Source organism: Hesperophylax consimilis, chromosome 12, assembly GCF_061612785.1.
Source record: "Hesperophylax consimilis isolate HC1 chromosome 12, BYU_Hcon_1.0, whole genome shotgun sequence".
NCBI lineage: Eukaryota > Metazoa > Arthropoda > Insecta > Trichoptera > Limnephilidae > Hesperophylax > Hesperophylax consimilis.
Window position 1 is genome coordinate 34,971,247 of NC_142847.1, and position 22,766 is coordinate 34,994,012.

At 35.6% G+C, this 22,766-nt stretch overlaps 2 protein-coding genes across 3 annotated transcripts; one reads left to right on the forward strand and one right to left on the reverse strand.

Annotated features, from left to right (window-relative positions):
* Window positions 1–1,007: 1,007 nt before the first annotated feature.
* On the reverse strand, window positions 1,008–18,915 carry wmd (serine-threonine kinase receptor-associated protein wmd). Of its 2 annotated transcripts, none has more exons than XM_089638380.1 (7): window positions 18,471–18,915; window positions 8,501–8,635; window positions 6,974–7,129; window positions 6,739–6,863; window positions 6,166–6,415; window positions 4,726–4,977; window positions 1,008–3,645 (listed from the first exon to the last, which is right to left on the reverse strand). In XM_089638380.1, the coding sequence occupies exons 1-6, from the start codon at window positions 18,583–18,585 to the stop codon at window positions 4,727–4,729; spliced, it is 1,032 nt and encodes a 343-aa protein (XP_089494506.1). In that variant the 5' UTR covers window positions 18,586–18,915; the 3' UTR covers window positions 1,008–3,645; window position 4,726. The 2 variants fall into 2 exon arrangements, with proteins under 2 accessions (XP_089494506.1, XP_089494507.1); XM_089638381.1 differs by lacking the exon at window positions 18,471–18,915 and adding an exon at window positions 8,720–10,028 and having other exon boundaries at window positions 8,501–8,665.
* Window positions 18,916–19,119: 204 nt separating this feature from the next.
* mRpL12 (mitochondrial ribosomal protein L12) lies at window positions 19,120–20,924 on the forward strand. Its single transcript, XM_089638383.1, has 3 exons — window positions 19,120–19,292; window positions 19,395–19,692; window positions 20,614–20,924. The coding sequence occupies exons 1-3, from the start codon at window positions 19,231–19,233 to the stop codon at window positions 20,815–20,817; spliced, it is 564 nt and encodes a 187-aa protein (XP_089494509.1). The 5' UTR covers window positions 19,120–19,230; the 3' UTR covers window positions 20,818–20,924.
* Window positions 20,925–22,766: the final 1,842 nt, after the last annotated feature.

Genomic DNA, 22,766 nt, shown 5'->3' on the forward strand with positions numbered 1-22,766 from the left:
ACGAGTTATAAACTATGTAAGAGTTTATGACACACCTCCATACCAAAAAAAAAAAGTTTCCTCCACTATTTTTGGGACTTACGCATAAAACATAAGTCGACGCATAGTGTTCGACCCGATCAACTCCACCCATATTGTTTGTGTAGTTTATTTCAACCAGTGGCTTTTCTACATTGCATTGTTACATTCCACGCAGGAATGTAACAATGAAAATAACATCTGAACTGTCCTAAGCCCTACTGTATCACATGAGATTAAATAAGTAACCACCCTTTTATCCTTCCAAGTGAGTATGTATTAAAATGTTATCCTTTTTTAATGCAATCATTTTCTTGTTCCGAATAAATTTAGGTTTTTTATCCCAGGTGGAAATTTTTTATTGTTTGTCTTTTCAGTGCCAGTGAGATGGCATTTCAATTTTATCAATTCTACAGCAAGTGATATGCTAGTACATATAATACTAATTTCTAAATATGTAATATCCTTCTGCAAATAAGTTTTTTTGTAGCAGTTTTTTTATATTGAATGGGTACTCTGCAGGTTACAGGTATTTCTGGTAATGGTAGATCAGCTGATGTAATATTGCCATAATGCGGCAGAATAGAGAAAATATATCCTGTCTCTGCATCTGCCAGAACATAAATTCGTATAACCCGTCTTGTGGGTTTATTAGGGTGATACATAATAAATGCAATTTTACCTTTGAATTTTATGACAGATTCATCGATAGATAAATTTTTTTATTCAGTATAAAATATCAATTAGGCGAATGAAATGAACAAAGCGCGTCTACATGCACCAACTAGTCACGGCAGCAAAATGCCGCTTCTAGAATTACAAAACTTTTAACTTTTTTGTTTTGTTCATTTTCTTGAGTGCTAGATTAAATCGCATATCAAAAAATTTCAGCTAGTGCGAAATTCCAATGTCACCAGTTCATGATCGGTATTCCAGAGGTTAAAAATAAGTTTAGAATGTTGAACAAGTCAATAATAAAACATCATGCATATAGAAAATGGTCTTTATTTTGATGAAAGCTTTATTTTCAATATGAAGTCTTCCATTATTATTTGTAACGCATAAGAAGCTGGAGTCAATAATCATTGTAACAATCATAAACTTTTTGTATCCTTTCAGCTCATCTATTGTGTACAATTTACAGGTAAAAATAATTGTCATTTCATAAATTATAAATAATAATAATAATTAAAGTCTACGCACTCGGGGGCAACTCGCTGGAGGGGGGAGCCCTGAGCGGCACAAGACACGGGGAGGGGACAACACTACTAGAGAAGCCAGGGGTCTCGCCTCCAGGAGTCGGGCGGGCGCAGCAGACAGTATAATAAACACCACAGCTTTCGTACATTTGAGCAAACAGTAATCAAACAGCAATATTTAAAATAATTTATGGTTCATTCACACAGTTACAGTACCTTGTACAAATTGGGCGGGAATATTTCATTGCCTCTCGATCTCGGGAAAAATTTCCTAATAACAAATAAACAACTGCCTGTGATATAAGGATATCTGACTATGTGCACGACGAACAACTTAGAGACGCAGTGAACATTGATCCGCAGCATCCCAACAAGGTACATTATCTTCTTTAATTAATCTTCAAATCAAACCAACCTACGTTACCTTATTGAACATAACATTATTACATTATGAGATACACATTTAAAAATACCCTCAAGTTTCAGTGACAACGTTTCATCATTTGAACATGTATCATCAAATTTCCAGCAAGTAAATTTTTGCAAGCGTTTTAGAAATTCGGAAAGAAATAAATCACCTCAACCTACAACAAACGCTATTATACTGTTAAGGCAAATATTCAAATCTAATAAATTACAAAATATCATTAATTTATAAATATATCACGTATATGCCAATGTACGGTCTCAAACATATTGCAAAGTAATATTAGCCTTTTATATACAAAAACAACACATAGAATGCACAAACATTTATGCTATATGTATTACCATTCTTACATGAGAAGTTTGGATATTTGACGTCAGAACGTAGGCCACAAGTTAATACATGATCTCTTTATAAAGTCAAATGAGTTAATCTCCTTGCGGCCTTAAAGGGATCAATATTATGCCAAGTTGCCATCTATACATCAGCCCACTTGTAACTTGTAACTACCGCCATATAACAAAATGATTGTTATATTAAAAATATATACAACAACTACTTTGGTACGTATAAAGAATACACCGTGTAATCATATTGGAGAGGAATTATATGGGTGCAGATTACATAAATAAGTATATCAGCTTTTTCCTACTTATTATTAGTACACGTTAAGTATTTTTTCTATTTTTTTTCACGTTTTGTTTTTCATTCATTATTATTTAGATACAGTAAACATTCACAGATCTCAGCCTTACTTGTTAAAAATAAATAAATGATGGAATACAATAAACATTTGCAACACAAAAGTCCCTCGCCGTGTTAGACCAGTTTTTACTAGCGCAGTAAGGGGCTCCCTGTGTGTTGCGTGATACGTGCTGTACATCTGTGAATGTATTCATTCAAATAAAAAGGTTCTTTTCTTGGCCTACACAAAAATAATCTTTTCTTAAATGCTCGTCAACTTAAGTCGATTGCCAATAATCTGTCAATGTGGGACAAACTGTTCCTATTCTCATATAAATTAGGATATAATCGACAAAATTAAAAGTAACTCAGTTTTACATCGCCGCACCCGAAGCTTTTGTAAATTAATTTAGGCACTTCCAAGGTTGACATAAACCTGTATGTTAAAATTAATAAATTAATGGGAAGTAAATTTGGAAAAAAAACGAATTCAAGTTTACGCTAGATATTTCATAATTTCATTCACATAAAAACATTGAAGAGAAATTGTTAAAAATGCAAGGTTTCTTTGAGGGTTGAACTCAATTGATCCAAGTCAGATTTGCAAACTCATTATAAATTTAATATTGTGTTTCACTGTCATGTATTTTGAAAGCATTCAAATAAATATGTTTCTACATTGTAGAAATTCAATCAGTCAAATTAATTTTGAATATTGAAACAACAGCGTAGAAATAATATCGAGGTCAATAAATTAAAATGAAACATACAATAATTTATGAAATGAAATAAGGGAACGGATTCAGATGCTTAGTTATAGTTAGTAATGATTTGATCATAATTTGATTTAAATTTACATGTAAAAATAATACCAAATTTTTTAGCTTTTGTCTTCTGTAAGACTTTCTAAGCTACATTTTATGGGCAATGTTGCCCTAAAGAAAAGTAAATAATCATTATGCAAACATCATTAACTTATTTGCCACAGGTTATCAGTTTCATAGGAATTCATAACGTTTTAAATTAAAACACATACAATTTAAACGATAATAATTGTCAATATACCAAAACACTACACTATCAAATTTAAGAAATCACTTGATAAATATATGTTTTTTTTTCAAACTTTTTTGAATCAAAGACGAAACGATTTTAACATATTTTTTAGAGTTTTTTCTTTTTTCTTTTCACAATATACACTCTGTAGTAGTTCATGTTTCAACAATAAATATTAGTCTTTGCTTTTCTTTTCACAGACACTTTTCAATCTCAAGTCCCAGTTCAGGAGCCACATCAAAGGTTTCGTCCAAATGGAATCTGCAATCAATAACAGAACAATTAATATACATTTCAGGCAAAGATTGTGTGGGTTGCCTGAATTCTTCTTAACTTGTCTAGTGAAAAGGCTGGGAGCAGTGCGGCAGTAGTAGTTAATAAGTGCTCCCGAGCGCCCAACAACCTACACAGTTATAACATCTCACAAAGATCTCATACAATAGGTACCTACTAAGGGTGCGTAACTTGCAGAGCAACTGTACGTACCTTTGTTCATAGCAGTTCGTTTAAGATTCCGAATGAACAGTTGAAACCGTGCGTAGGTAATAGATATCTACTAAGCGTGCGTAACTTGCAGAGCAACTGTACGGTACCTATGTTCATAGCAATTCGTTTTCAGATTCTGAGTGAACAGTTGAAACTGTGGGTAGGTACATTGCCTTGCAAATATAACCCTACCACGGATGGCATTCTGACTTTTACTACCACATAAGAAGGAACGGTTTGTTCCATAGCATGTCAAACGGTTGTCGGTTAACATGCTACTGGACAAACAACAATGTTGTTATTGTTGTTGATTTTAAGTCTCCAATTTAATATCTACTATTTTTCAACCAATGTTCCGCTTACAGCTTTCTTCGATACAAGATACAACATGTCTATTTTGAGATTAGTAGTTGTCGAGCATTGTCTCGTAGGGGAGTTGTCCGCAGATCTAGGGGTTTTAAATTTTAAAGAGAGAAAGGGAGTTTTTTGGAATCTGCTCGTCCAGTTAGCTAGTCTGCTCACTCTCTCTCTTTCATCTCAGATCTGCAGTATAATAGACGTTAGCCATCGCAATATTGATCATTATCGAGATTGCGTATTATAATAAATCATGATTGTGTACAAAAGTAATTTGATAACTCCTACACTCTACCCTATACATAATACTTGCTATTCAGATCTGTTCAGTAAAGGAAATTTCAAGCATCATTTCCAAGATATATTAATACTGGGTTTTGTCCGCTTGTTCCAGACCCAAGCTTACTTGGCACTTACTACGTCATCATGGAAGTTCATTTGAAGGGAATGTGTCAATAAAAGTAAAATAACACTAATAAGAATGAATTAGATTCATACCTCAGGCGAGTATTTCAGTGGGCGATGCCTTGCCGTTAACCTGCCCGTTGGTGAGTGGCTCGTGGGCGGCATCCCCGCCGCCGCCGGCCGGTACCGCCACGGGTCCCTCGGAGCGCCGCCACAGCCCGTACGAGCGCCCCACGCGCGTCTGCCACATGCGCACCGTGCCGTCCTCCGACCCACTGGCGTACAGCTCGCCATCTGGACTGAAGCGCACGCAGTGGATGGGGCCGAAGTGGCCCTTGTTGGATTCTGGAACAGACATTAATAGTGAAATTTATGATATTATTGAAATGACTAGAAATAGTCTATGTTTTTGTTTCGATTACTTTGTCCCAGTGACTGCTATCACTGGTACTGTCAATAGTATTTTTCTGAGGAACAGATTATTTTTGGAACCGGTTCCTTTTGGAATTTTTCAAAAAGTAACTGGTTCCATATCAGTCTCCATTACCGCAGTGACAGCCCACTTTAAATATCAACGAACTCTAAAACTGCAATTTCGTGCAACTTATACTAAAAACAACTTGTTTTGGAAGGGATCTTATAATATTTGCTTAACCTGTCTTAAAAATACTTCACCTCGATTTTAAATTGAAAACTTGGCTATATAAATAAGAATTTATCCAAAATAATGTTGTGTCCAACAATATTCTTATTCTGAGAAACATGTACATAATATTCAGTTATGATTAATGAATTACTTCTTTACATGGAAGAAAGTTAATGTTTTTTGGTTATCAATGTCCTCACATTATCATAAATTTTATGCTAGATGTAATTTCAAAAACCACTACATATTAGATTTTCAGGGCTAAAAGTATTATCATGCTTAATTTTTGGGTTACTATGCCGTGTTGCACTTCCTTCTTCTTTAGCCAATGGTTCAGACAATGTAATGCTGTCCAAAAAGGAGGAAGTACAACATGGTATAGTAACCCAAAAATTTATCATGATAATCTTATCTTAAGTACCATAATACCCACCTTAAAATGGCTAAACTTCAAGTCGACAAAATTCCATCAAAAATGAGATATTTTAAACATAAAATAATTTTGAGCAAAGGTTCTTTTATAAAAGACACAACACAAGAGACTCTCCAGCCTGCAGCCTGTATCATTAACAGCATTTAATTAAGGTTGTATGGCACATAAAATTACTTAGGACGGGTTGTTTCAGAGAATTTGAACAATTCATCAAATTTCAACGTTAATATTCGGGTTCTGTGAAAGTCCTATTCAAGTTCTGGTGTTATATCATTATAGGCTAGTAGCTTGACAGAACTGAAATAATAACAGCCTGAAAAAAATCTTTCAAGAACTTGAAAATTAACTTGGAAATTTGATGAATTGTTCAAATTCTCGGAAACAACCCGTATAAGAAAATATTGGAAATATGCTTCAAATTCAGTTGCGAAGATTTGAAGTGTATTTATTTTACCTATTTCTTCCCCACTGGAATAGTCAAACTTGTAGACCTTCAGGTCCTCCCCTCCGCAAACAAACACACTCTTGTCAGGATGTAGAGATGCGGAGTAGCACTTGGTGGGCACCGTCACCTCCGCCAACTTCTCCAACGTCTCCGAGTCTAGGAAGGTGACCTTGCTGCCGTGCGCCACCGTCAGCGTAGTGCCGTCGCGCGACACCTCTAGGCTGTTGGGCGTCGAGGGGAACTCTATCTTATTCACCTCCTGGAAAACACAGGTAAACAATTCTAATTTAGAAGAACAGAAGTACACAGAGAGGTAGATACTCTCGGTATCACCCTGAAGCCGAAACAGCTTTTGGAAATACTTCACAACCTTCCTCTTTCCCATTTCCCCATTTGAAAAGCTGAAATTTCACTGCACCTATTTATGTAATTGGTCCAACTATGCAGCTGCAGTTGATGGCAGTCTAGGGAACAAGATAACTTGACTTAAGTTCTAAATAAGTTTATAATATCATAAATACAATTTGGCAAATAATCATCAACACTGATCATTCAGAGAAAAGAAGCTGGTCATTTCCTTACCTCTCCGGAGTTCCTGTCCCACACCCGGACAGTGTTATCCTCCCCTGCGGAGACCAGCGCTGTGTCGTTCCTGAAGAACATAGCGTGTCGGATGCCGCTGGTGTGCCCAGAAAACTTCTGAATTGCTGCAAATGGACATAATCAATAAGCAAACAATAATAAATTTTAACTATAGGCAGCTAGGAAATATAATTGGCATTAATTTTAAAAAAAAACTATAGTGTGTTGTGATTACCTTCGTCAGGTTGATTGAGATCAAATATCCGGATGAGCTTCTCGTTGCTGGCGGTGACCAGCAGCTTGTCGTCTGCGCTGAAGTTGACGCTCTTGACTATGTGCACGTGGTCGAAGGTCTGGATTACATCTCCCGCTACTGCGTCCCATAGTTTTGCTACAATCAATGCAAGTGATGCGGTTATAACAAGACTATAATTAAATAAAAGACATTATAACAATTCATATACTCTATATAAAGCTGACATCAGTACATCACATTTGCACTAAAATGATCTAAAAGTTACAATATTAATTCACAAATTATTGAAAGAGATCAAAAGAAATATCTTCACTTTGTAAATATGTGTATATTTTTAGTGGGTATTCCTATAGATTCCGCAGAAGAAGTATAACCATTATTTAAATGTATTTAAAATTCATAACAAAGTTATTGCATAGAAGGATTTGAACCTTGTTTTATTGTTTTTATTGTATAAAATATTGAAGGCATAATATTATTGATAGCTCTGATAACTTGCATTACATTTTGGAATATGTGTCAAGATTATTGAAATGTTGAAAAAATTATGGCTAAATTGTGGATATCTGGAGTTTACATATCACAAACCATAAGAAAATATTATTATCTCAATCCATTTATGAATAGAGACTTTGTCTTTGAATTGTATGTTTGAACAATAATTTAATATTTTATTATTACTGATTTTTTCATGATATTTTTTAAACTATTGTCTATTCACAGGTTAATAAAAAGTACAATTATTACACATTGTATTGTAAATCAATGGTAATGTAAATATATAATACTGACGCAAAAGAGGCAATTAACAATGCAACATACATACTACAATAAGAAAGTTAATTTAATCATAAACAACAATAATACATATGGGTACCATTATGAGAGACTTTTTTAATCAAACCTATATATATTTACAGCACAAACCATGCAAGCAAAAATAAAACAATTTCAGTGATTATTTCTGTAGCTAGAAAATATAATAAAACTCAAATATTTACATATTTCTTCAATAGGTAAATAATATGTTTAAAACATTAGAGAGAAAAACATTTCTCTGAATATAAGTAGCTCTTTGTGGGGAAACTATATAGGATAGATGGTTCCATGATAACTCCTCAAAATGACAATTCAACACACCTATAAAAAGTGTTATAAAGTTATGAAAAGTAATGAAAAAAAAACTAGGTTAAATAGTTATGTTTTTTAGTTTCTGTTGAATTGTCATTTCGAGAAGTTATCCAGTCACCAGGATAGATATATAAAAAAAAAATTAAATATATAAACACACTATCTGGTACGACGGTACAATTTAGAAAAATATAATTTTTGTAAAAATCAAGAATTATTACGAAAATAATTTCAGCCAGTGTACGGCGGATTAAAGGTGATAACCTTATAAAACAGAACATGATAAAATAGGTTTGTAGATTATATGATCTTTTTCTTCAATGTTCATTGTTCATTCTCATGGAAGTGAAGGACAGGAGTATGTTTGTGCTTTACCTGTGAAGTCTGCAGCCCCCGTGGCGGCCTGTGTAGCCGCCGTGTTGAGGGCCACCCCCCACACCGCCCCCTTGTGCCCCTCGAAAGTACCGATCCAGTCCCCCGTCTCTCCCTGACGCAGCATCGGGTTTCCATCTGAACAACAATACAACAACAATCATTAACCTCAATAACTAATCGGGTTTCCATCTGAACAACAATACAACAACAATCATTAACCTCAATAACTATCGCTTCAGTGGCTAAATGCCTTCGATGATAAATAAATCGGCTATAGTCGATAGCCAAGAAGCAATAGCTTTAAGGTCTCCAGACAATATGTGGAACTGTAAATAAGGAAGTTCAGAAAAATTAAAGTTCACCAACTAATTAGTTAGTTAATAGCTAATACCAGTATTTCTCTTTACAAATGTTAATTTCGTAGTTAATAATTATCAAGGTTTACATTTTCCGAAGCCCGTCAAAATGATCAAAATCGCAACATTGTACAAAATTGCCCGTATTCTAATGCACGCGGCTGACCGACCCCTGAGATAGCGATGCAAGATCTGTCAGAACCCACTGACTAATCACGGGGCGTTTATGTCTCTTACGGTTTCAATCGTTTTTAAATGACGATTTATAAATGTATTCAAAAACAGCGTTTGTTGATCTATATGAATACACCTTTTTTAACCCATAATATTTTTCACTTAATTTCCTTATTGTGCGCAGTTCTATTAAGTCCTTTGCATTCGGTTCCGGTTTTGTTTTTATGTTAAGTTCTATGAATTCATAAATTGTCACAACAATGATAATACATTTAAAAAATTTTCAGAGAGATCCGTAAAGCAACTTTCAATTACGTTGATCGGGATTATCAGATTATCTTACGACCTGGAAGGCCGAACAATTACCTCAATATTTCATTTTAAAAAAATAATTAAAATTATGTTGTATGTAGTAAAACGAGCAAAATTATTAGTACCAGAGAAGGTTTTGGACACAAAACCTCTGGGCCATAAGCCAAAGTTCTTACCACTCTACCACGGAGGTCGATACCATAGAGCTTGCCAATAATGGTTTTCTATTCATTTTTACAATTTCTATGCGTAACTAATTCATTCAGAAAACAGAATGCATATTCATATCTTATTATGCTAGCAGCCACATACAATCAGCACACACATTGAATAGTAAACCATTCCAAGGTACAAAAGGTTTTACTGCGTACCTTTAAGACACAAAGCGTTAAAGTAATTTGCTTACGGCATTGCTTTGTTCGCCGTATAAGGGCACCATTCAGAAATGGTCATTAATCACCTGTGGATAGTTCCCTGAGACAAGTTGAGGTTGCAACAATTAACCTGTCAGAAACATTGCCACTTTTAACTGCTTAAAACATACTTTGATCTTATTTTAATTATATGTGTATTATCCTTACTGCTATCAATCTTACTGTATCAGATTATAAACTTTGTTAACACAATGTCTGTGTGTGTTTTTTTATCAATCCACTCCGTAAAGCGGGAAATTTTTTCAGATTCAGTGAGCGAAATTACATTTCACAATGATAGATATTTTGTGCAAATTTTTTTATATTTTTGGAATAAACGTAATTTATAACAGCGGAATGGAGGCAGAAATGAAAATGGAGAATAACTTGAACCAAAGGATAGGGATTTTTCATACATAACAAATTCGGTTTCGAACGGTGCCGGTTATGTGCCGGTACGCATCTCGCTCGATCAGAGCCAAAAATAGCAGGGCCGGCGCGCCGCGCTCAAACTAAACATTACGAATATTACCCAAATCATTTGGGTGACATAATATCTGAATCGAGTGAGTGTTTTTCCGTTTGGTGCGCATTAATATATATTTTGCGTTATCATTATCAAGTAAATGATTACAGGTATTATTTAACCGTTTCAGCATATATTTTTTTTTGATAGCATCTACGAATCTTCTAAAATGCATCGATTTTTAAGTAAACTGTTATTTTTCACATTTAAAATTACTTTCTTCAATGCAACTCATTACACATATTCCTAAGCCATAAATTTATTAGTAAATGGACGGATTCTTTGAAGTTCCTAGTGAGGTAGGCACTAATTAATATTTTTTTTAACTTCATGCACAAATAATTGTGCTAATTCTATTTGAAACGGTCATCGTTTAGAAGATCTGCAATCTTTTAAAATAATGTGACTCCATATATTCCATGAAGAAGAAATGCTGCCCACAAAAAGCCGATATTCTTTATTTTTGTTAAACCCCTTAATGTTGAACTCCCAATGATTGAATCATGAGCCGCCACTGGTAGCTGCATAGACATGTTTTGTAGGATTCATAGTTTTTTTTCTAAAACTTTTATGTTCTCTTTTGGATTATATCAAAGAATGTTTGAAAGTTTCACGATCTATCATAATTATTCAGTGAGATTAACAATCTTCAAATAAACTTGGCTTTGTTGTCCCAGCTCAGTTTTAAGTGTGACAAATTACTTGTAATAAATACTCAATAGCAAAATCTGGTGTCAAATAACTGTAACCAACTAAAATCAGAGGTGGCTCGTGGTTGAAATTGCCAGCAGTACATTTCACTTAAAAAATTTATTTAGTATGTAATATATGTATGGCAAGTTAATTAATGGGGGCACGTACTGCAATTCTTTCGCACGGCTAAGTTACATTTGTAAAAATAATTAAATAAATAATATTGATTAATCAGCATTCGCAAAATCATCTCCAGAGTAAAGGACAAGCAATTCATCACTGAAAATCTCACAAAACCGTTTAAATTCACCGCGCACGAGTGTGTGAATGTTGTAGCGCTAACTCTGTAAATTAGCAATCCATTACAGACATATTGGATTTACTCATGATCAATGAGATGCAAAATTCACTTACTTTCAAGGCACTTCGAGCATGCATGAGTTATGTATCTGCACTGCTGATACGTGATTTGCCGTTGTTATGAGCGTAATCTGTCTTGTTCGTGTCACCGTTTCGGCGGGACGAGCTGTCTCGATACTGCCCTCGGCTGGCCCCGTAGTATGGTAAAACAAAGTTTCACAGCGAAATATGCACAAATGTGCCTGCGCGGGAGACTTGTACTAGAAGATAGCTCAAATAATGACCTGACGGGAATTACGACTGGAGCAAATTTTCATACATCGATAACTGGTGCACAGATGTCATCTTAAGTTGTAAGTTACCAAGGAACCGGTTCTGACCATGAGCTATGTAGTGATGTTTTTACTAAAAAGAGCTATACAATAAAATAGCAAGTTTTTATAGATTAATACAGTGTGGTACTTATTGAAGATAAAATTCGTCAGGCTCTCGGAGCAGCCTGATGCGTTTTGGTCGGTCTCGTCTTTCTTCGACAATTACAAGGGATATTTCATATATTCCTCCCTTAAAAGTGTCAATAAATGTTCCTTACTGTATTCAAGTTGCTTAAGTGTACTAAAAACTAATTTTACTGTGACCAGTGTGGACGTATAACGACTTTAAAATAGGTGACAAATAATATTGTTAATCCTAAGATGTGTGAATTCCAGTGTCTATAATACGAGACTTACTTGCCCCTTGCCCCTCATCCACCCGCACCAATACTGCAAACCCCGCTGTCCGACGCATACAGTGCCGTTATAGAATGTGGGCCATGTGTGTGGGCCATATGACATTGCTTAGGCCACAGAATCGTCGTTTCTCGGAATCTACCCTTAACCCGCACAAGAAGAGAGTCAAAAGGTCCCGGAGTGGCCCAGAAAACGGAAGCATGAAAGTGATAAAATCAAAAGATGGAAAAATGTTGACGAATGAGGAAAAAATAAAAGAGAGATGGATGAATTATTTCGAGGAAGTCTTCGAAAGCGAAGTGAGTGACAGTGATTCCAGCGGCGAATCAGATATGAATGACGATGGAGTGAATGTTACCGAAATTAGCATGGATGAGATAGAAAGTTCGATTAAATCTATGAAGAATGGTAAGGCTATCGGGTTTGACAATATTGCTGCTGAATATTTTAAAGGAGGTAGCCGTATAATTCTCACATGGTTGTGCAATTTTTTTAACCAATGTTTAAAGGAAGGTTACACGCCTTTAGATTGGAGAAGGGCTGTGATCATGCCATTATACAAAGGTAAAGGGTCACGTATGGAATGTGGGAATCATAGGGCTATTAGCCTGCTAAGTTCAGTTGGCAAGCTGTATGGTAGAATTTTGATTGAAAGAGTAAGAAAGGAAACAAAGGATAAAATATGGGATGTGCAAGGTGCTTTTATGAGTGGAAGGGGGTGCATGGACCAGATCTTCTCATTGCGTATGCTCACTGAGAAGTTTCTGGCAAAAAACCAGAAACTTTTCTGTGCCTTTGTAGATCTACAAAAAGCATACAACCGAGTCGACAGGAAAAAGTTATGGAAGGTGTTATCCAAGTATGGAGTGAATACAAATCTGACTCAGGCAATTGCGTCTCTGTATGAGGGAAGCGTTGCATGTGTTAGGGTAAACGGTGGTTTTACGGGGTGGTTTGATATCACAAAAGATGTTAAACAAGGCTGCGTAATGTCACCGTGGTTATTCAATCTATACATGGATAATTGTATGCAAGAATTGAAAGAGGTGGGATTGGGCGCGAATTTGAATAATTTGAAAGTATGTTGCCTGTTGTATGCTGATGATGCGGTGCTGATTGCTAATAGTATAGATGATCTACAGTCTCTCGTGTCTAGGATGAACAAAGTATGCATGAAGAATGAGTTAATGATGAATGTAAGTAAGTCTAAAGTAATGGTGTTTGAAAGAGAGAGTACGAAAACAGTGTGCAATATAATTGTGAATGAGGAATACTTGGACCAGGTGGATGAGTTTGTGTATTTAGGAAGTATGTTTACGAGAGATGGGAAGGCTGACAGAGATATTGAAAGAAGGGTAAATGCGGGTAATTCCGTTAATGGAGGACTGAACGCCGTTGGCGCTAACAAAAAATTGTCCAAAGAAGCGAAGTTAGCAGTCCACAACGGAGTGCTGGTACCTACCTTGATGTATGGAAGTGAGGCATGGAACTGGCAAAGAAAGGATGAAAGTAGATTAAATGCTGTTGAAATGAGATCCCTGAGGCGTATGTGTGGTAAAACCATGTTTGATCGTGTGACGAATGAGGAAATCCGCAAAGAGTGCAAGGCTGATGTAAGCGTAATGAGTAAGATTAAGAAAGGGACGCTTAGATGGTTTGGGCATGTAGAGCGAATGAGCGAAGATAGGAGTGTGAGGAGGATATATGATGAAAATGAGAATGGTAGCAGAAGTCGGAATTGTCACGTAATTGTCACGAGTTGTCAATACTACATACTACAATTTATTTATTTAGACTTAAAAAATAACAAAATTGTTTAGCAACATAATCAAAGAGAGAAGTCTTTAGAAATTTTCCATTTGAAAACAATGGCCATGTGTTCATACACTGATTTAAACTCCATTGATCAGAATAACAGCGCATAATTAAAAAAGAACATTCAATCAATTGAAATTCAAATGCAATACATAAACGGTCATGCTTCATCCAAGTTGATGAATTCATACATTGTAGATAAATTCAGCAAGTTGTCAACACTAGAATGTGCAGCTTTAAATGGGCACATAAATGCACAATATCATAGTGGCTGGTTTCAAGAACATAACTGATTTGCAGGGCAATTACTTTCTATGTGTTCATGAAGGAGGTCAACAAGTCCACTCACTTTATTTTATCCATCAATTACATACTTGTTTATTAAGTTCAATGTTGCAGTGCTGTACCCTGAACGAGTTATCAAAATGCGACTTCCTTAAGTGTCTATGTCAGTGGCGAGAATAATAATCATTATTTAAACTAGTCTAGTAACTTACAAGCTTGAATATCTAGGTTGGGTCTTATTACTTGTTTACAAACCACAGAGGGAAATGGAAAGGATAAAAGGGAAGATATCATGTACCTAACAACTGAATTGCTGGCACATTGATCTAATCGAGAACCTAAGAAAACATCAAGCATTGAAGGACGCAATGGTCTGACAACATGGAGGAATGGCAAAATAAATGAGAGGTTCATGACCAACACTGGACACAGTGAGATGAAATTCCAGAATGAGTTCCACTAAATAGAACACTAAGGAAAGTAGTTCGATGCAAAGAGGTTTTAGGGTATGATTTATGGGTAGTAGATCTAGCCGTCGTCAAAGAATAAAGCCAAATTGATTTCCGTTTGGGAGACGGGAATGGATACCGCCGTCCCATGAACCATTTATTGGATAACCAACACCTCGTCCATAGGTCACCCAAAGTGGGAAGTTACGTTTGGTGATTCAGCATGGGCCCGGGTTCATGGAGTGAGGTTTATCTAGGTCTTGGCGGCCAATGCGTGGCAGTCCGAATCGAGAAAGACTGGTTGAGGGAGATCTTTCGACGGTGATCCTCTCCAACAGGACTCTCTCAACCCGTCATCTTGCACCATCAATTGTGGGGGAGATGGATTAATGTGTCCGCCACTCCTGGACAAGTAAAACTTTCAGTATTGCATTGAGAAGGCATTGGAAAGAATTGTAAACTCTAAAGCCGGCATTACTCCAGCAGAGTGCTCAGTGCAGTCATTACTAAGCCTCGTAGCGACTGTTAGGAACACATCCCAACCTCTCAGCCAAGTAACAATGTGAGTGACTCGGCCCAGCACTAGGTGCAGATGTAATGCCAGCCAGCTTAAGTCGATTGTCAAATTATACAGTAGATGTTTTTTGTAAACTAAGAAAGTTAAAACACAAGTCTCTTAAAAATAATGTATTTTCTTGGAAAAAGTTCCTTCTGACATGTTTTCTTTAGACAATAAACTTTCACTAAATGGCTATTGATAACACCAGCGAAAGTGAAAGTATTAGAGAATGTTAGTTTACCTGGCAGTTAATATTATGCATTTTGGAAAACTAAACTTTATTCATTAAATCAATTAGGAAAATTAACATAATTAAAAACCTCTTGTAGCTATAGAAATAAAACTTTTCATACGTGTTGCGTCATAAGAACAATTTTTACAAAATGTGTAATTTTATAATTTTTTACATCTATGACAAAATACAATGTGAGACCGTTTCTATTAGCAGTAATCGCAATCGTCTACACAGAGGTTCCCAAACTATTTTGCCCCGTAGACCACTTGCCAAAATTTTTTTTTCCGTAGACCCCCTGCCTGCCGAATATTGAATTTTCCTAAAACTATTAACGTCCCATGTGATAATAATTTATTTTTTTGGTAAAAATATTCCCTTCCCTTGCCTGCCCAACAACCGGTGGCGGTATACAGGGGCACCCTTATGAGGTATTGTCACATGATATCCGATTCTTCAACGTTCCATTTCCATAGTCAAAATGTCCTCAAACTTAGTTTTGAAGTCTGTGTGAAGTGCATTTAAGTGTTGAACGTCATTATTACCCTGGACATTTTTCAAAAACAAATTCCCCAACTTAGCTCCCCAGCTAGGAAAATTCGCGGCTTCCAATGTACAATGTTTTGCTTGAATATATTAACTCTGACTAGAAAAGGAACGTAGACTCTATTTATAAACCTCAATTAACAACTTTACAAAATATAAAAATACAAATATCAAATAAGTAATTTCTCAGTCTATTATATTTGTATTAGGTCTATTGTGTCATTTACGGAACTCCTAAATGTTGAGTTGAGGTAAATGGGGGTCCGCTCGTATGTACCCCCATTTGAATCTCGTGGACCCCCAAATTTTTTTCTCGCTGACATAGACCCCCAGCATGCCGATATCGACCCCTGGGGGTCCATATAGACCACTTTGGAAACCTCTGGTCTACGCCATTGTACGCAATTGTGACGAACATGTAGTCCTCAAGCCCATTTGGTACGGCCAATGAACTTTTTCATATGGCACAATTGGCTAAATAAAATTACAGTAAAAAATATTCAACATTTTCTGACTTTAGTTTTGAATCATCAGACAGAATTTCGTGGTTCGAAAATTTTCACCTTCGAAGTGCAGCACCTTTTTAACACATGTTAAAGGTTTCCATTTTATATTTCATAGTACCAAAATTTGTGTTTAACTTTCCAATCATTAAAAATCAACAGCATTTCCCTTCTTTTGCGTGAGCGCATTGATTGCTGTTTTGCTGTTTGCTGTTTTATAAGGGTAGGCTTAAAAATTATGATTCTGAAAACCATCCATAAGTAACAGAAGTTAGTTTTGAAATCTTTTATTTAATATGTAACAATATTTTCGATTTTCAGGTGCTATGATAAAATAATTAACATTTTCAAAATCTGAATTTGTCCGTCTATTTTAAATCAGCTGCCCAAAATTGCAAATAAAATCTACAAAATTTATCAGTTTTGGCCTTGGAGATATAAAATTTTGAGTTCAATGATTATTTTTAAAATACGGTTTTAGAAAATTAATATGATCAGGTTTTAGTAAATATGATCAGGTTTTAGAAAATATGATCAGGTTTTAGAAAATATAATACCATTGACTCCAAAGTTAACCATGTCAAGCTGCCAGCAGCCCGCGAAACAATTGAAAATGGATAAATTAACCCTCCTGTTAAAAAGGTTGATCACGCTAAACCCACACAGTTTTTGGTCAGTCAACTAAAAACTGAAATACATATTATTGCAGATTATGTAGTTCACCGCCACGTAAAGGGGACAGTGTATTAATGAGAATATGTCATAAGATGTAGGAATATGAAGTTCAAATCTTCTCTATAAATGGAAACTATGCTTTAAATGCCACAAATACCATCTATAAATGGGAACTTTGCTTTAAATACCACGAATACCATCTATAAATGGGAACTTTGCTTTAAATGCCACGAATACCATCTATAAACTGGAACTTTGCTTTAAATGCCACGAATACCATCTATAAATGGGAACTTTGCTTTTGCCTGTATGCAGATTGTATTATATTTTAAAGTTATTCAAATTGAATAAAATTTAATCAAGAATTTATTATTTTCAATACCCAATTAACATATTTCAGTTTTGTTATCATGTTATATTAACTATTTGAAAATACATTAATTATTATGCACTTAGCTACTGGGATTTAGAGAAATATTCTATCGGCTCTTAGAGATGTCTTTCGATTTCCACTTGCTAATTACGACAATAAAAACTAACATTAATTACACATGTTGGTGTTTAGACGAACATTACGAAGATGAAGATTACATAGACGAACATTAGACAAACAAATTGTTATATGTTAACTAGTTACTAAACTAACGGTGGTTGAATTTGCACGGTTTAGACGAACATTGCAAACTGCAGTATTTATAATGTATTAAAACTAGCGGTTTAAGTTACCATTTAGACGAAAGTTCATTAAAAAGAAAAATCATTGAAAGCAAGAAAAGCTTTTATAACTGACCATGAAAGGGACAAAGAGGAAAAGATAATTTGAGAAAGGTCAATACCATATAAAGTCACAAAATAAAATTGTGCAATTTCCTAAGTACATGCAGTACATTATACAAAGGGCTGCCATGGAAAATAATATTTCCGCGTCACGTTTAATTGGAACGGTCGCTGGGCATCAATGTGAACAATCAAGGCAATATGCTCTTATTATTATTAATATGTATTTATTTACTGGGCAAGGTAAACCGGCTCAGGGAACACAAATATGTCAGTAGTGCCAAGGTCCTTCCTGTTTGTCGGCGACAGAAGGTCGGAACCTGAATCTCAACAAAGACCTGTGTAGACGTCATGAGAATCATGCCACATGCAGAAAGCCGAACCGAGAATCCTTACAAAAGCCGAATGGCGCAGGAATCCGAGAATTAACTAATTAAGGGATAATGCCCTCCGTCTGCGCCGGCCAAAACGCCTCGGGCCCGGTTGCACTTATAAGATTTCGTTAAAAAATCAGGCCAAGGCGAATGGTCAACGCAGACAAGAGGTTATTCTGACATCACGTACCTTTACACGCCGAAATTAGAAAATATCCGCACTCGGTAACATCACTAAAGTTTAAATGCACTACAGGGCGCGTGTGTCCACTGCAATTTAAAGATATCTGTTTCAAATTAGCCATAGTTTACGAATTAAAGCGTATTAATCTACAAAAGTTTTGACTTGATCCAAAAAAGTTTGAGTCTGACCACATTGACTGTTGACAATCGACTAACGAATGGCGCTCGCTAGAACTAAATTGTCAATGTCAAATGTCGATACTGTAGGCTGCTGCGGCTAACCAATTACTAAATACTATATTATTTCAACCGAAAACTATACACTGGCTTAGATTAAATTATAAAACACTTATATGATTATAGTGGTTAATTTTTTGAATTTCAAGCGTGCAATTTTGACTACAAAACTAGGATCACAAAATAAAAACAAATGACGTTCACTATCACCAAATCATGACTACCAACCTCAGCAACATAACAAACCACTCACTCAGCAACAATCCCAAAGTCCTACCACTGAGACACCGTTTCGATATCTCTTTCTGTTATTTGCGTCGTTTATGAGAAAGAGGGAGAAGTCACGTGGGGCCATCAGCGGCAAGACTATAATCTGTTGTACCGACTGTCCCCGCCATTACTTCTTGCGTACTGGCTACCAACCAAACAGATAAAAACTACACTTGTAAATTTTCCCAAGTGGATTTATTTTACACGGGGTGCAAGTATCTTTATTTAATTTCTCTGTTTCTAAATAACATAATTACACAATGAATGTGGTTCAGATGCTTTCCCGGTCGCGAGTTTCTCAACTGAGAAACTTCGTACGATGGTATGCCATGTTCTTTAGTAATCTGACATAATGCATAGCTTAACCTAACTTTTCCGGTTTCCAAAAATGATGATTGAATATTTGGATTTAATTTAATTTCAGCAATATAGCCCGTCAGTCGACAGCAGCAGGATTAGCCACCCCTTCAGAACCTCTTCTAATTCCGACACCGGAAGGCACGAACAAAATATATTCAGCTAAATTGGAGAAAATTGCCACTGATATTTCAGGTCTAAATTTATTAGAAGTGAGCGATCTCAGTCAGCTCCTTAAAAAGCGACTAAATCTCCCTGACCAGCCCATGATGCCCATGGGAGGATTCACGATGCAGAAGGGTTCAGGGTCGTCCGAAGAGCCAGAGGATGCGCCGGTTGCCAAAAGAGTCCAGACAGAATTTACAGTAAGCATACATTTCTGCCATAGGTCACCCCAAGTGGTTCGTTACGAATGGTGACTTAGCAGGGGTGCCCGGGTTCATAGGGCAGACGCATGTGCCCACCTACTGCATGGCGGGCTGAATCGGGAGACACTGGTTGAGAGAGACCCTTTGACCTCTGCAGCAGGACTCTTATCAACCCATCGCCTTGTACCGCAGTGGGAAGTCCGTCACACCTGGACACACTGACCCCCATATTCCTACCCACTCCTCATACCTGCTTCCTTCCCAGAACTTCCTTTACTTTATTAACATGAAAATACCCTCCACACAGCATCCTCAAAGATGACAGACCACGAGGGAAATTATTTTTAATAAATTCTGAATTAATAATCTGTCATACTTGAAAGTTATTTCTATTTTCATTTATAAAACTAGAATAATCAACATTTTATTGCAGAGATACAAATGTACTGGTTGCCAATTAACTTTAACTATAGTAAACTTGTACTATGAAATGTACTGGTTGCCAATTAACTTTAACTATAGTAAACTTGTACTGTGAAAATTGTGGTACACTTGTTATATAAAAGTTTTAGAAATTGCCTGAAAATACTTTGACATAGTAATGAGATTATTTTTACAAAAAATAAATTATAAACTAATAAATTTAATGTATATTTGCATACTTTCTGGTGAAGAGGAAAGTGGATTGCATAGGTTACTATGCTACAGAGGCAATCTCTTATTCCACATTCCGTGTAAAATATCCTTTATCATTTATTTATGGTTTTGCGAGGAGAGGCTGTGCCTGCAATGGACGGAGGCCACTGAAGAAGCCCACGATAGGAACGCCTGTTCAAAGTCCCCGACCTGAATGAGGGGAGGGAAAGGAATTAATATGAGATTTACGTTAATTCTAGTATTATTTCCGTTGCTTTGCAGGTAAAAATGACAGCATTCGACGACAAGCAGAAAGTAGCCGTTATCAAGGAAGTGAAGAACCTCATGGAAGGTTTCAACCTGGTGCAGGCCAAGAAGTTTGTGGAGAGCGTGCCCACCGTAGTGAAAGCGGGAGTGGACAAGGAAACGGCCGACAAGCTGAAGGAAGCTCTGTCCAAAGTGGGCGCAACCATCGAAATAGAATAAATATATGACGGGAGTGTAGATTTAAGTTGTTTTATAATATGTTACTGTTATGTGCATTTTTAGTTTAAATAAATAGTATAGCTACTACCAACGTAATATGAATTGCAGAGATGTGCTTTATTTCAAATAAATCCATTTGAAATGGAAATGCAAAATGGGTATTTTCCATTTTGCATTTTAAATGCTTTTCTAAAAACCATTTTGCATTCTAAATGCTTTTCTCAATGCATTTTCCATTTTAAATGCTTATTTGCAACATTATTCCTACTATCTCCATTCATCTTTTTTTCATAAGCCCCAAATATCAGTCGGTCCTCAACCTCGCTATGAGAGATAATTTACATTTGTCAAGTTGCTCCCTGGTAGAAGCCCTGGCAATTGAGTGATACCATTACAAAAAATACTGAGCATGGGGCCATGACGCTGTAATATTAAATGTTAGATAGCAGTTTCTATGTTTTTACAATGATTTTGAAATGCTTTTCTAAAAACCATTTTGCATTTTCAAATGGAAAAGTTTTGACCCATTCCCATTTTGCACATCTCTGATGAATTGTAATGTTTATTAATTTTCATGAATGCAATTTAGTTAGTCCCAAATGCTGACTTATTTTCATCAGGGTTGGCATGATTTTTCCCGACCCAAAAAAACTCCTATCACGATAAGGTTGATATTCCCATTGTTTGATTTATGAAAAAAGAAACATCCCCAAAATGCATATTTTATTTTGTGAAGTTCCTCAATAATTTTTTTTTAAAATTCAGATCATAATTATAACTTAATTTGCCACATTGTACAATAAAACAATATAAGAAAAGGGGTTCCTAAGTAGGAGATTGCACTTATTTTACATATACACCTATTCTTTATTTTGTTCTAGGCTTTTAAAAAAAGGACAGGCGATCAAATTTTCAAACCTTAGTCTGAAAAACCCACTGGGCAAATCATTTTTGAATAAACCCGGCTTTGTTCCAACCCTAATTTCCATCACACTTATACCTGTTGATATTGCTATCCAAAAATCATTTTCAGTAACTTGGCGTAATGGAGTATTTTCATAAACTATGAATACTTTTAAAAATATATGGAGGATGTAGGGAAAGGTTGTTTCACAGAATTTGAACAATTCATCAAATTTCAAAGTTAATATTCAAGTTCTGTTACTATCTAAGTACTGTGAAACAACCGGTCAACGATGAAATATTAACAAAACATGAATTTTAACCTTAAAATTTGATGAATTGTTCAAATTTTGGAAACAACCCGCCCTAAAAGTTTATTTTAATGATCCCGATCATTGTACTAAAAATGTGTTATTTTCATTCATAATTATTGACTGATTTAAAATGATCTAAAACTGCACATTCCGAAACTGTTCCAACTGGCTACAACGTCATTATAAAAAAAACATATCATCAATCATTATTGACAAGTCAAGGACAGACGTCAAGTATAATTTTGCTCCGTATAAAATAGTGAAATAAAGCGCAAAAGTTTAATGTAAACATCATATAACTTGTGTATCTGTGCATCATAGTGCGGCGGAAATTCTGGAACTGATTTTATGTATGTACTGAATCGCATTCTTAATAGAAACTCATTACAAAAAATTAAAAAACCGAGATTTTAACATATTATTTGGATGCACTACCTACATATGACATATTTAATCTACTAGTCAATAGATGTCAGTAAATACCTACATACATAAAATTTATAAAATAAACTGAGTTACGCCTACGAATCAATAGATGGCAACGCTTGCAAACTTGCGAAGGAAAATATTTTTAATTCAACTATTGCCCAGTAGATGGTGACAGTGTTTATAAACATCAAAATAATATATTTTTTGTTATTTTTATAAATAATAGAAATCAAAGTTTTTAGTGCACATTGGATCATTTACTAACCCAATATAAAAGTGAATTTAGTTCTTCAGCGGTCTTCA